This window comes from Drosophila sulfurigaster, chromosome 3 (genome assembly GCF_023558435.1).
Source record: "Drosophila sulfurigaster albostrigata strain 15112-1811.04 chromosome 3, ASM2355843v2, whole genome shotgun sequence".
NCBI classification, from domain to species: Eukaryota; Metazoa; Arthropoda; class Insecta; order Diptera; family Drosophilidae; genus Drosophila; species Drosophila sulfurigaster.
Genome location: NC_084883.1, coordinates 49,447,876 through 49,461,389, shown reverse-complemented (window position 1 = coordinate 49,461,389; position 13,514 = coordinate 49,447,876). Strand labels below are relative to the sequence as shown.

The 13,514-nt window shown below is 38.4% G+C and overlaps 1 protein-coding gene across 9 annotated transcripts in view; it reads left to right on the top strand.

Annotated features, from left to right (window-relative positions):
• LOC133840938 (supervillin) overlaps window positions 1–13,514 on the top strand; it is a 174,897-nt gene that overhangs the window by 147,263 nt on the left and 14,120 nt on the right. For all 9 annotated transcript variants that reach the window (XM_062273136.1, XM_062273134.1, XM_062273135.1 and 6 more), the window contains 2 exons: window positions 9,190–9,463; window positions 9,581–9,730. In XM_062273136.1, the coding sequence (XP_062129120.1) occupies window positions 9,190–9,463; window positions 9,581–9,730 (424 nt within the window). The remainder of the gene's footprint in view (window positions 1–9,189; window positions 9,464–9,580; window positions 9,731–13,514) is intronic.

Sequence of the window (13,514 nt, the reverse complement as noted above, 5' to 3'; positions counted from 1 at the left end):
CCTAAAGATCTTTTAGCATAATCAAGAGCTCTTGTTATGTCAGCTCTTCTTTATGTGTCTGATGACAGTTGAAGCTTCCACAGAATGCACAAAGACTGTGCTCTCTGTTCGCAGTTCAAGTTCAAGATCACAAAGACAACAATTAAGCACGAGTTGCAGGCTTATGCGCTAGACTAAATCCCAAAGGAGATGGTCAGATGGAGTTGGAGTTGAAGTTGGAGATAGAGATGGAGATGGCAGTGCAAACAGGAAACAGTGGCAAACAACTAGCAGCGGACAAACATTGATTCAAGCAGCAGTTGCAGCACTTGTCGACGCCACAAGAAGCGAGAGAGAGAGAGTGAGGGGGAAACAGGGGAATAGAGCGAACAGTGAAACAGCTGTGACAAATGTAGCAAGCACAGTTGAATGGACTGAGAACTGAGACGAAGTCAGCGACGCAGACGGAAATGTTTCAAGTCAACAGTTCTTGTTGTTGTTGCTGTAGTTTGTTGGCATTGCCATTGTAGTTGCTGTTGAGCTACCTCGTTGAACTTGGCGTAGAGTTCATTGGGAGTCGCAATTGGAGCTGAGTTGACAACGTTCTAAGGGGAACACACTCACTATTTTACTTGGCGGTCAATTAAGTCGCTCAACATGAGGAACATGACGTAGCGTGTGGGCAAAAACAAGTTATCAAATTGTCAAAAAAGTAAAGAAGAAGTACACCAGATGGATGACAAAACGGTAAATGGAAGCGTCACATGAGGGAAGCAATCAGACCAAATGAAATGCGTTGACTCATGATTTTCCCACCAACAAAAAAAATAAAAGAAAACAAAGCAAAGCAAAGCGGAAGATTTCTTACGTGTTTCGTTTTTTTTGGGATCTAACGTCTGATGGTTAATTATGCGGGCTCCGCTTGATTCATGGCGTGGCTCGGTTGGGTTAATAATCAATAAAAAAAAACAACAACAACAACACGTTGCCCCACCCACTCGGAACTCGAAATCGTTGGAGTCGAGTCTGAACGAAATAACACGCCAGGCACGTATCCATCAACGATATCCCTGACTCAAAAACCCCTTAAAAAAATGTATTTGCAATCCATACGAAAAACCGCATCGAACTCAGAGACCTCCCCCTGACAATGAAATTTGCATTGCAACGAAAAGCTGCTGCAGTCATCCAACTGAGACGTACTCGTAGTATTTCCCTTCATCCCAAACACTCTCTCTTTCTCTCTTTAGTTCACTCAACTTGTCTGGGAGGCTGCAAAGTTAACCCAAACTTTTGCCCAAAAAAGGGAAAAACGCATGTTTCCTGCTTCCGACTGCTGTTTGTTGCTTCTTCTTGCCACTCTGCAGTCTCCTCCCCCCACTCCACTTCTTCCGCGCATTTCTAATGCCAGCGACAACAACAAACAAAGGCGAGAGAGTTTGTTTTGACGCTTTGCGTTTGCGTTTCGTTTTTCGGTTACTTTGGCAACCGGCAAAAACGGTAGCAAAAACATGTCTGGGCCAAACAGGCGATGGGTGGCATTTTATCAATGTGTTTGTGTGTGTGTGTGAGATGAGCTGGGGAAGTGTGGGGGTCATCAGCTTGTGACAGGGGTTGCTGCAGCACGTGCTGACAACACTGCGCCTGTCTGCAACATTGTCTGAGCAGCTGACAGCTGTTCGCAGGTTGCCAAAGCCGAAGCTAGCAATGTTGCCTAGCTAGAAATGTTGCTGTCAACAAACTAAGGGAAATGTTGCTAGGACTTTGTGTGCTAGGGAAAATGTTGCAGTGCATTTCGGGAATATTGTAGCTAAGGGAAATGTTGACAGCTATGATAGCAATATTGCTATATAGGGACATGTTGCTTAGAATGAAAATTCTGTTGCCGACAATATATTAGCAATATGTAGATATGTAATTAATTATAAAATGTGATTTGAAAAAGAAATTATAAAAACAAATTTTGAATAGTAGCTGCTGTTTTACATTGTTCATTATAGGACATTTCTGTGATAGATGTTGCTAAGCAAACTTGAATTTGTCTTTGAAATGCTGAAATGAGTTTAAGTTGAATGTTTCTATGAATGATTTTAAGGCAAATCAGTAGTAATTTATAGGATATTACCTGAATTCTATTATGTTTCTCTGGCAGATGTTGCTAAGCATGTTTCTAAGAAAAAAAATGTGATGCTGAATAGGTAGCTAAGTAATATTTCAGTATAAAATTAACTACTGAATACGTATTTAAATAAATCAACAAGCAATCAATAAATCAATTGAATAGTAGCAATGAAATATAACATTGATTGATGTTGCTAACTATGGTCGTGATGTTGCTAAGTTTCAGATCTTCCCAGCAATTTTCTATATATTTTCTAATCAAATATTAATAACAGGTTTGTGTTTTAAATACCAGTTTTCAACTTTACAAACAAAACATTCATAGTATTCTTTAATGTATGTCATTCTTCCTCACTCTTAATCTTTCTCTTTTCCACTGTTGTCTTTACTTCACTTTTGTCACGCTCAAAAACGCCCCTCAGTATTGATATATTTATGTATATCTCCAGCTCTGTGCTTACATCATCAGCTCCAACAACTAATTGCCCTACACAAAGCCAAAAAGACAGACTGACTCGAGACTCAGACACACTCACTCTACACAGAGTTAAACCTTGAACTTGGTATGAATATTTCGACCACAATACTCGCGCAATTAAATAACAGTTTGAGTCAAAAAAAAAGCAAAAAATTGTTAATAAACTGAAAAGGCAAAACGTGCACATAGCAAAAAAAATACAAGTTGGTACTACGAGAGTATTACCGGGAAGGTCAGTCTAATGAAATGTTGAATGCGCAGACAATTTTGAACAGCCAGAAAAACAAAAGCGAATTGTCTGACTCAAGTTTTAGAGGGCCGGGGGGGAGGAAGAGTGAAAATGGGCGATCGCGTTGACGTTGTAATTTTGCATGATTACGAACAAAGAGTTTTCTAGCCTGGGGTTGGGTTAAACTAGGGGGCGATAGAAACTAAGGAGACGGAGGGGAGCTAATGGTTTTTCACAAATGAAATGTAGCGTGGGAAATTGTTGGGCAGCGATCTTCAACTTCAACTTCAACTTTACTGTATCGCAGCTGTTATCTGAGTGATCTCAGTTAGGTTGGATGTCTTTGCTCTGGCATTGTCTTGAGATCTTCATCGCACTGCAAATATCTCTTGTCTTCCCTTTACTCCCCCTCTTCTGGTGTCGTGAGTAATTGTCACTTCAGTGGCAAGTCGAGTGTCATTTGGGCAACTCCAAAAGACGAAAAACTGTTGTGATTGCACTTGAGTTTTTTTGTGTTTTTTTTTTGCGAATCTTTTGCCACATTTTTGGCATCAAATTGCACAAGTTTTTTTCTTCTACTCATAGGGTAGAAGGGTATTTTGATTGTATGCCTCCAGCAAATGTATGTAACAATATTTTGTAGAATATTTTGGTATTTTTTCTACATATTGATTAGGTATATTTTTAAAATAATACCACATTTTCATAGGATAGAAGAGTATTATAACTTTATGACCCCAGCAAATGTGTGTAACAATATTTTGTGGTATATTTTACTATTTTCCAGTATATTGATTTGGTATATTTTAAAATAAAAATTTCATATTTTAGAGTAGAAGGGTATTACGATTATATTCTCTATCAAATGTATGTTACAGTATTTTTGGTATATTTTAGTATTTTTCAGTATATTATTTTGGTATATTTTTAAAGAATAATACCGCATATTCATGGGTTAGAATGGTATTATATCTTCATGTTTTCACCAAGTGTATGCAACAGTATTTTTAGTATATTTTTTATTTCCAGAACATATTATTCGGTATTATTATTCGGTATATTGTAAGAATAATACCACATACTCATAGGGAAGACAGGGAATTTAATTTTTTTTTTTGGAAAATGGATAACGGGTATCTCACAGTCGAGCACACTCAACTGCAGCTTTCTTACTTGTTGATGATGAGCCGTCTGGCACATATAAACATTCCTGTCAAATTTACCTGAGCTGTTATACGATCAGTTTCAGTTTCAGATTTTATTTTTGCGGTTTTGTTTATGATATGTGTAGTATCTATTCAAAAAGTATGAAGCTTTTATTTGCTTAACCTTAACACGCTGCAGTTGTCTATAACCTTCTACATTGGGCCAGTTGTCAGGGTCTCGCGTTACTTGCAATTTCAATTTAAAATCGGTTTCACACCTCCGATCGATGCGACGTGGGCGACTCGTTTACGCTGATATTTGTGGCAGGTTGCTGTCGACTTGTGGCATGTTGAACGCTCATTAGGTTGCTAATGCTGCTGTTGCTGTTGCTACTGATGCGATGTCTCTATCGCATGCAATTATTTATGCCGCGCCAAATAGTTTATAACTCAGTTTATGACTTAAAACAATTCACATTTTGTTATATCATTAAATCAGCAGAAAAAAAAACGCTGCCGCATTTTCATTAGAGTCAAAGCCGATCGCGTGTTCAGCGAAAACTTTTAATTCCAACGCAAAATGTGCATAATTCAATTACAAAATACCAAAGCTTCCCCCTCTCTAGAGAGGGAAGGGGAGGGGGAGCAAATGATGCAATTTATCGCGTTTAGTTGCCGCTGTCAGCCAGAGTTTTCCCTCTATGCAAGCGGTTAAAAAAAAGGGCATTGAAAACGAGTTTGTTGGCGTGCAAAAAGAGTGGAGAGAAGGAGGGGAAGTATAGAGGAGAAGGGGGAAGGCTGTCTGTCGAATGTCAGGGGTTCATCATTTGGGCCGCACCTTGAGCCACTCGCCACTCAAACTAATTGAACGCTAAACTGTTTTCAAATACCAATTTGTGCATTAAGAGTATCAACAAAGGAAGGACACGCAGTAGCTCCTTCCTTTCTTTCCCTTCTTTCCTTCCTTCCTATCTATCGACAAGGACATGCGCGTGTTGTGCACTTTGACCTTTGACTTCGACTATCTTACGACCAAATGTGTAGTTTACTTATGAACAGTGATTGCCTTTCGCTAAGGCGATTTGTCTGTCTGCAATTTGGGCATTGGCTGCGCTTTTACTTTGATTTCATTTTCGATTACACTCCGAGAAAAGTAAAGCGAATTTATATGATTTCAGCTTAGCGTTAATCTGGATTAAAATGTCAAGGAAATGAAATTACATCAGCTACTCTTTCTGTTTAAGTTGCTGTTGCACAAATTTATATTAATATTCATTTCAATTGCCATTTTATGTGACTTATGAGATTAATACTTCGATTTTATTTTGAATTATTATTTAGAATGTGTTAAATGCAGATAGATCTTTTAATATTTGTCACTTCTACTGTTTATATTGCTGTATTAGTTCAAGAAATTAAGGTTGTTGTTAAACGAATTTTATGTGATTTTCGAGATAGTTAAATTTGTATTTTTAATTATTATTTAAATTGTAAAGAAACTTTAAATATATACAGATCTTTCATTATTTACTAAAGAAATAGCATTAAGTAAGCTTCTGGTTCTGTTTCTGTAATAGTTCACGTAGTTTTGGTTGTTGTAACACAAATTCATATTAATCTTTATTCTCCTTTTATGTGATTTTCGGTTGATTTTAGATTGTGAAGAAATTTCAAAATTAATCGGGCTCTAAAATATTTCATTTCCAATTAAGAAACATATTCCAAACCATTTTGAATATTAGTTTAACTTAAAAATGGGATGGCAAAAATGGTACAGTGCAGGAAAAAATAAATATTCGATCTATTTCAAAACTAGCTTGCAAATTTGAATAGAAATAATTTTGGCATCAATTACCAATTACTAAATAAAAGTAATGCTTTCCACAATTTACGAAATCAATTTGCAGCACATAAAAATGCTTTAAATAATTTTAACCAAAATTTTAAATGCATAAAATGAGCAAAGTATATTTGCATCCTGCATCTGTTTGCGAATTATTAGCGCTCTTGACCAAGTGCCAAATGCGTTTGTTGAACTCTTGAACTAGTGAACGCTGCGGGATGCCAAACATTGAAAATTGTTTATGCATTTTCCGTGTAATTATGCATGTTAATTGAATTTGAGACGCTTTGCTGATTGCCACTTTCGACACTGCGTCTGAATATTGCCTGAATACAATTCGAATGCATTCAAATGCTGCGGTCTGGAACGCGTTTTGTTGGCGACCTGATTTTCATTTTCATTTCAATGGGAATGGGAGAGGGGGGGTGTTAGGTTAGGGGGAAGGTGGATCACTTGTGGTGCTCAAGCGTTAACAGCTACCAAAAAAAAATGAAAAACAAACGTGGAAACATCCCATGCCACAACTAGAAACGGGTTTTATAACAGGATCAGCAGCAAATTTGTGACAATTTATGATGTCGAGGTGTTTTACCTGTGATCACACACACTTTTTTTTTGCACCTGGCGAGGCTACTTTAACTATCTCTATGGGCTGATTTTCTCACTATATTTGGTTGTCCGATTGTGTGTGTGTATGTGTGTGTGTGTGTGTGTGTATGTTGATGTGTGTCTCTGTGTGACCTCTCTTGGACATTTTGAGTGCCTGTCCGTCAGCAGCTCGTCAAACTAAGCAAAAAATTAATATGCAATTTAACTGTCAGCGAAGCGCTGTTTACCTGAACTCTGTCTATGTGTGTGTGTTTACCTTAACGTGGTTTACCTGTGCTCAAGTCGAGGCTTCGGAGGTTTACTTTGAATTTCGTTTGATTTCGTTTTCGTTTTCGATGCTGCAGCTCCTCATTCATTCGTTTATCAGCGTTCGTCGCGTGCAGTTCGCAGTTCGAACTTCGTCTCTAGTGACTCTCAAAGTGCCGCTCAGTGGCTGTCTAACTGTGTCAAGTGCTTGTCAAACGTTTGTAAGTGTCAGCAGCAGATAAATTTACAAACGAGTTACACACTCACAACAAATTCTTGAAAAGTGAACACAAATCTCTTTTGGAATACTTCTTGCTGGGTGACTAATGTCTCAGATACATTCTCGCATAACGGTGTTGTTTACAGACAAAAGACGATCAAGTCGAGTGCTGTTTTCCGCTTTAATAACACTATCAATATTATGATTATGTTGCTCTCTCTGTGTCTGTGTAGTTTGTGCCACGCTTGATGACCCACAATTTATCAATGGCCAAACTGTGATTATGTGTGCACACACAATGAGATAAATGAAGATTTATTTGGCGCAGTTGATAATGCCAAAAGGCAGCAGCAGCAGTAGCTAAAATACCTGAGGAAATGATGATGACAGATAACAGATTAGTTTGGTGGCCACATGAGTTAGAGTTTTTTGTTAATGCTGATCATCTAACTTTGCTTTATAGATAATTAACTATGGCAAACATTTTACTTGTTTTTGGCTAGTTTTAAGTTATGCCAAAAAAAACTTGACAATGTTGTAAGCAGAGTGTTTTAACTTTTGACACAGCTTTGTCAATAAAAGTGTCAATAGTTTTTATTGATCATTATTTGGAAGAAAAGAAATACCTGTTTCGAGATTTCTTTGATAGTAGATCTTTTGTGATTTACTCAATGAGCTGTTCTTTTCGTAGTAGAGTGTGTAAAGATTTTTGATAATGAAATATGCAAATGCTTTGCTTTGCTTATGCAACAATCATTTATTTATGCCAGATTTAGAGTCTGCTAGAACTGATATAGAATATGAATAAATATGAAATCATGGTTGTTTTTTTTTATATGCTTCTTATTACGATCTATGTTGAACTTACGGAAAAAGATTATTGAGAAGTTTCATATTTTGTGTAATAGATTTATATTTTTGTTGAATATTTATTAGAAATATATCTTACAAACTCTAAATTTTTTTTTGGAAATATTTATAAGCAATTTTTATACGCGCTACTGTGGAGTAGAACTGTATTATAAGTTTGTGCCGATAGGCACGACCCCATAAAATATTTTCTTGATCAGCGTCAACAACCTAGACGTTATTTCCGTCTGTCTGTCTGTCTGTCCGTATGAAACACTAGATCTCAAAGACTATAAGAGATAAACTTATCATTCTTTTTCGACAGCATTTGTTATGTTCCAATTCCTGAATTTTGTTGGGATCAGATAAAAATTGTAGATATTATTTATGAGAAAAATTTGTATAATTAAAAACGACTACTTAGTTCGGATTTTAGATGCCTTGGCTGACAATATGGAATGTTTAGTATGCTACAGTATATTTTGTACGAGTATATATATACCTTCGGTATATTTTAGTATTTTTGTGGTATATTTATAGAAAATGGTTTTATTGGAGGTGGGTAGCTCGACTGTAGCTTTCTTACTTGTTTGTACTAGTTTTAGATATTCTTTTCAATAGGTTCCAAAAAACTTCAATTATTGTGTGATTACTTAATGTATCTCAAACGGTTTTAAAGTTTTGGTTTTTGCAATTCACTTTTATCACCTTTTAAAACATTTAGTATATACCCTTTTCGATAATTTAATATCCATCAATACTACACCATCGTTCACTTTTACCAATCGCAACTCCCTCGCTAACCATTGATTATGGTCAAAATGCAATACTCTCTGTGTGCTCATTAAACGCCTGCAGTTTTTGTTAGCTGGAAAATGTGCGCGAAAAAACGCGGCAATCAAAAGTGGAATCTTGACCATAACAATAAGCGAATGCTCTGACTGTTTGACAGTCGGGCTGAAAATGGTTGTTGCCCAGCGTTAATAAATGGTCATGAAGCTCCTATTAAAGGAGAAAGTTGTGTGTGTTGGGAAATCTAGCAGCGATTGCTTCCTGCGCCTCCAACAACAACAACGAATGAGAGTCTTTGTATCTGAGTTGGTGCTGCATAAGAATGCAAGCGGCAATTGGGAAAACCAATAAGGCAGATCGACTGTGGAATACCCCCCTCTGTCACCCCTCTCTCTTAGTTTCGATCTCTGCTCATTAGTGGCACAGCAAATGCTGCGTCACGATTTGGCTATTAATGGAGAATGACTTGTGTTGCAGGAATGGTGGAGAGAAGGGGGCAGGAAGCGGCGCAGCTCGCTCCCCATTGAGAGAAAAGACGCATGTTGTGTGTTGTGGCATGTGCAGCATGTGGCATGTGGCAGGTTGCATGTGTGTAACAACAGTTGGATACGCGCTTTAATTGCCACACTTTATGCACACTTTTAACGGCTTTTATCTATTCGAACTTGTCTTTTGCAGCAATCTCATTGCGAAAAGCAAAAGTCACTCGGGCATAGCTGGCGTTGGAGTTGGAGTCGGTGTTGGAGTCTTACCCATTGGCATTGGCCCCCAGGTGTTGCCTCCACTTGGCATCGGCGGGTTTGTCAAGTTGCGTCATGTAGCTGACGATAAGCCGAGCACATCAACAACTAAGGAACCGCATCAAACTGAAGCCGCCGATAAGCAACAGCAGCAGCAGCAACAAGAGCAAGAGGATACATCACTCGATACAACAGCAGACACAACAACAGAGGTGAGTACTTGACCTCAATCTACATTCGCTGTTGCTGACTCATTTGGCATTTATCCCCCCCTCCAACCACACTCGACTCACTTCCACTTCCTCTTCCACTTCCATTGGAACACACAGAACATGGGACCCGATCAACGCACAATTGCCAAGACCGGCTCCATTGCGGAGCGTTTGGCTGCGCTGCAGAAGAGCGGCGAGGATGATTGGAAGAAACGCATCTCAAAGCGCGACGAAGTCGACGACATCAAACGCGAAAACTTTGTGAATGTAAGTGCAAATACTATTATAATAATAATATATATACTACGGTATATAGTTGTATAAAATATATATAATATACCATATACTATATACCATGCTCTACTTGAGATTAGCTCTCACTCTAAGTTTATTCACTAGCTTAATTCGCCTCCAACTATATACTTACTATATACTGTATATATACCATATTTTACAATATACTATTTATAAAGAATAGTACATATATACTACACTTTAGATCAGCTGTCAGTCTTAATTTAGTTAATACACAATGTACTTCACTATACATAAACTTTAGAATATACTGGACTTTAGATCATCTCCCACTCTTAGATTAGTCAGTGAGCTAATTCGCCCTCAAATACTAAAATTACTATATACTATATATATACCATATACTTCACAATATACCATATATAAAGTTTGGTATATTCTACAATATATACCATATATTTTACTTTATACTATATATAAAGTGGAGTATATACTACACTTCAGATCACCTCCTACTCTTAGGCTAGTCACTAGGTTAAATTCGCCCCCAAACACACTCACGTGCCCAGCAACCGCAACGCCAAGTTGTTGCTGATAAATGGCAATTGGCAAACGGTTCCATGCTGCGTTTCAATCCGATTTCGATTCCGATTACATTTTACGCCCCTCGTCATCCCCTTTGCAATTGCGTGAAAATTGTTTCCTTATTGTCGGTTGGGGTATCATTTCTGTTTTTCTTTTTTTTTTTGCTGTGATTACTCGTAACGAACGCTGCCAGCTTTTCTTTCAATTCGCTTCGCTTTTGCTTTCTGCAGTCATGTCAGTCGAGCGTCAAATCTCTTGGCTAAATGACATAAGCAGCAAAAGTGTTGCAAAAATTTAAAACGGTGCAAGTGTTAAGGAAAAAACTTGCCAGTAAAATAAGATCATTCAACAGGCTTTATGCTGGGTTTAGCTAAAACATATTTTAATTTAGTGTGTATAAGAACTTAGACAAAAATTGCTGCATAATTAAATGTAAACAGTTCTTTGAAATGTCAAAATTGTGGGTTAAATGCAAAATGCCACTGCAAGTGCTTTGAAATGCCATTTGGTTGATGTTAGTTGCGCTAGTGAACGCTAGATGGCGCTAGCCAACTCATGCCTAAAAGTATGCAACAATTTTTTGCTTCGCTCACAATTGATTTTTTTTTGTAGTGCGAAGCGACTTCAACGCTAATTGAGCATTTGTTGCACTATTTGTTTTATTAATTGAATAGTTACTTTGTTTTATTAATTGAATAGTTACTTTGCCCTTATTTAACAACCTGATTTTATTTATTAATGCTACCTTATTTTGCGCCATCAACTTGACCAAGTTAATACTGCGTTGACATTTTACTTTCGTTTTGCGACCGCCGCATGATCATGTTCAAAATATCAATTAACTTGCCTCGCTTTTATGGTCAGGTGACATTTCTCCCGAAAAAAAACACTTGCAAAAAAATCCAATCGAAGGCACAACAACAACAACAACGATCGCAATGACAACAACAAAAACAACGGCGACAATCAACGAAGTTTAGTGAACTTTTCTCTCTCTTCTAGCTTTGCCGCCTTCATTGCTGTCTCTGTCAGCTGCTGCCTCCTTTCTCTGTTTGCCTTATTAAGAGCCCATAATTATGCGGGCTTGCTGGGTTATTCATAATATATGGACATATAGCTTGCCCCCCCACTTCTCCCTCTATGCCGTCCCATTTCTTAATGTACAAGTAATCACATTTAATTACAATAGACACGCCCACTTTCGGGGCATCATCAACAGCAGCAGCAGCAACAGTTGTTGTCGCTGTTGTTGTTGCTACTCTTGCTGCTGTTTGACTCTTTTTGCGGTGGCAGCCTTTTGGGTGAAATTTTTGAGGAAATCATGTCAAACAGATCTAACGATCTGAAACGAGAGAGATTGAGATAGAGAAGGGGGAGAAGGGGAGGAGAGGGGAGCCCACACAAAATGCTCACGAGGCAAATGAGTTTTGAATTGTTGTTGTCGTTCAGCGAATTACACGCTATTTGAAGTTGTTTTTGCTTTTGCTGCTGCTGCTTGTTGTTGCCTACGTTTTTGGGGCTGTCTCGAGATGCAGATACAGATACAAAGATACTCAGCACTTGACGCCTGCGTTGTGAGTGCGCATTGCACACAGTGGAGCAAGGTCAATAGAAAGGTGAAGAAATTGTAATTGCTGGCAGCGAGTCAAATGAGTCAGCTTAGACTAAAAATGCGTCACACTGTGCGCCTCTAAATATCTATTTAATAGTTTTCTCTAGTTTTGATATTCTTTGTCATTGTACCCGGTACTCATAGGGGAGAAGGGTATTATAAGTCTGTGTCTTCAGGAAATGTAGAAGGCATCTCTGACACTATAAAGAATATATACTATGACTGACAATGTGGTATATTTTGCACTCTATGATATATTGGGAATGCAGTACTGTATATAAATATACTAAATATAGTCTTCGGTATATTTTTAGTATTTTTCAGTATATTATTTGAGTATATTTTAAGAATAATACAGCATATTCATAGTGTAGAATAACATTATAACGTTATGCCTCCAGCAAATGTAACAGTATTTTTTAGTATATTTGTTTTGCGGGTATTTCAAAGTCGAGCACACTCGTCTGTTTCTTTCTTACTTGTTGTAAAATTAAAATGATTCTAATTATACTTAACAGTGAAAAATGAAATGAATTCATGCGCTGTTTGGCAGCATTGCCAAAATATACAAATTGAGTGGCCCAAGTGCAATTAGTTGGGGCAGCTGTTGTTGCAAGTGGCAAGTGGGGCGAGGAAGGTCGCACAAAAGGGAAGTCAGGCAAATCGACGCAAGAAGATCGACCAGTTGTAGTTATATATAGACAGGCTCTGACTGCACAGCTGCCTGCCAGCTTGCATTTAGCCATAATTTTCTTTCTTTTTTTTTTTTTGTTTTCTAAACTTGCCTTGTGGGCAGCAGCAACAGAGGCAGCAGCAACAATTACCAAATGAAAAAGTGGGAAACTGAAGGCTGCCTTTGCCTTTGCCTATGCTTTGGGTTGCATTTTGGGTTGGGCTCAAGTCGAGTTGCCAGTTGCGAGTTGGAGTCGAGTCGAGTCGAGTCTATTATAAAGTTTGTAGTCGCGTCCAGTTCAGAGCTGCATTTGATCTCTTGGCTTGATCTTGAACGTGCTCATCTGCCAGCCAGCCTCCCCTCCTCTCCTCTTCTTTCTCTCCCCCTTGGCAGCTTCAATAGCAAAAAGAGATCCAACTTGGTTTTCGTCTCGCCTTTTGCCTTGTGCTCGTGCTGTTCTTGTTGTTGTTATTGTTGTTGCTGTTTGGGCTGCGGCTGCTGTTGTAAATTGTTTTGTGAATTTGATATACTTGCAGGCTGTCCCTGCCCCTGTCCCCCTATCTCCCTTCCCCTCTCTCTTTTCTTGCTCTGTCTCTTCTGTGTGTACTTCATTATGGTTTGCGTATTGTTCGTTTACTGCCAGCGATTATGTTGTTGTTGTTGTTGCTGCTCTGCTGTACTTGTTCATTAGTCCATGCCACAGCAAACAGCAACAGCAGCATCGCAATGACAGTAGCCAGCTCCTATTATTGTTGTTCATAAAAAAAGAGCAGAGTTCTAACTGCCGCCTTGGCAAAACTGTAATGCTGCCCCTTCCCCTTCCCCCTCCCCAACGTTTCTTTGCGATTGTCGCGTGTATCTTCTGTCTGTGTATCTGGCCGCTTGTATCTGTATCTTTACAAGCTGCAAATATGCCAGCGGCTGCT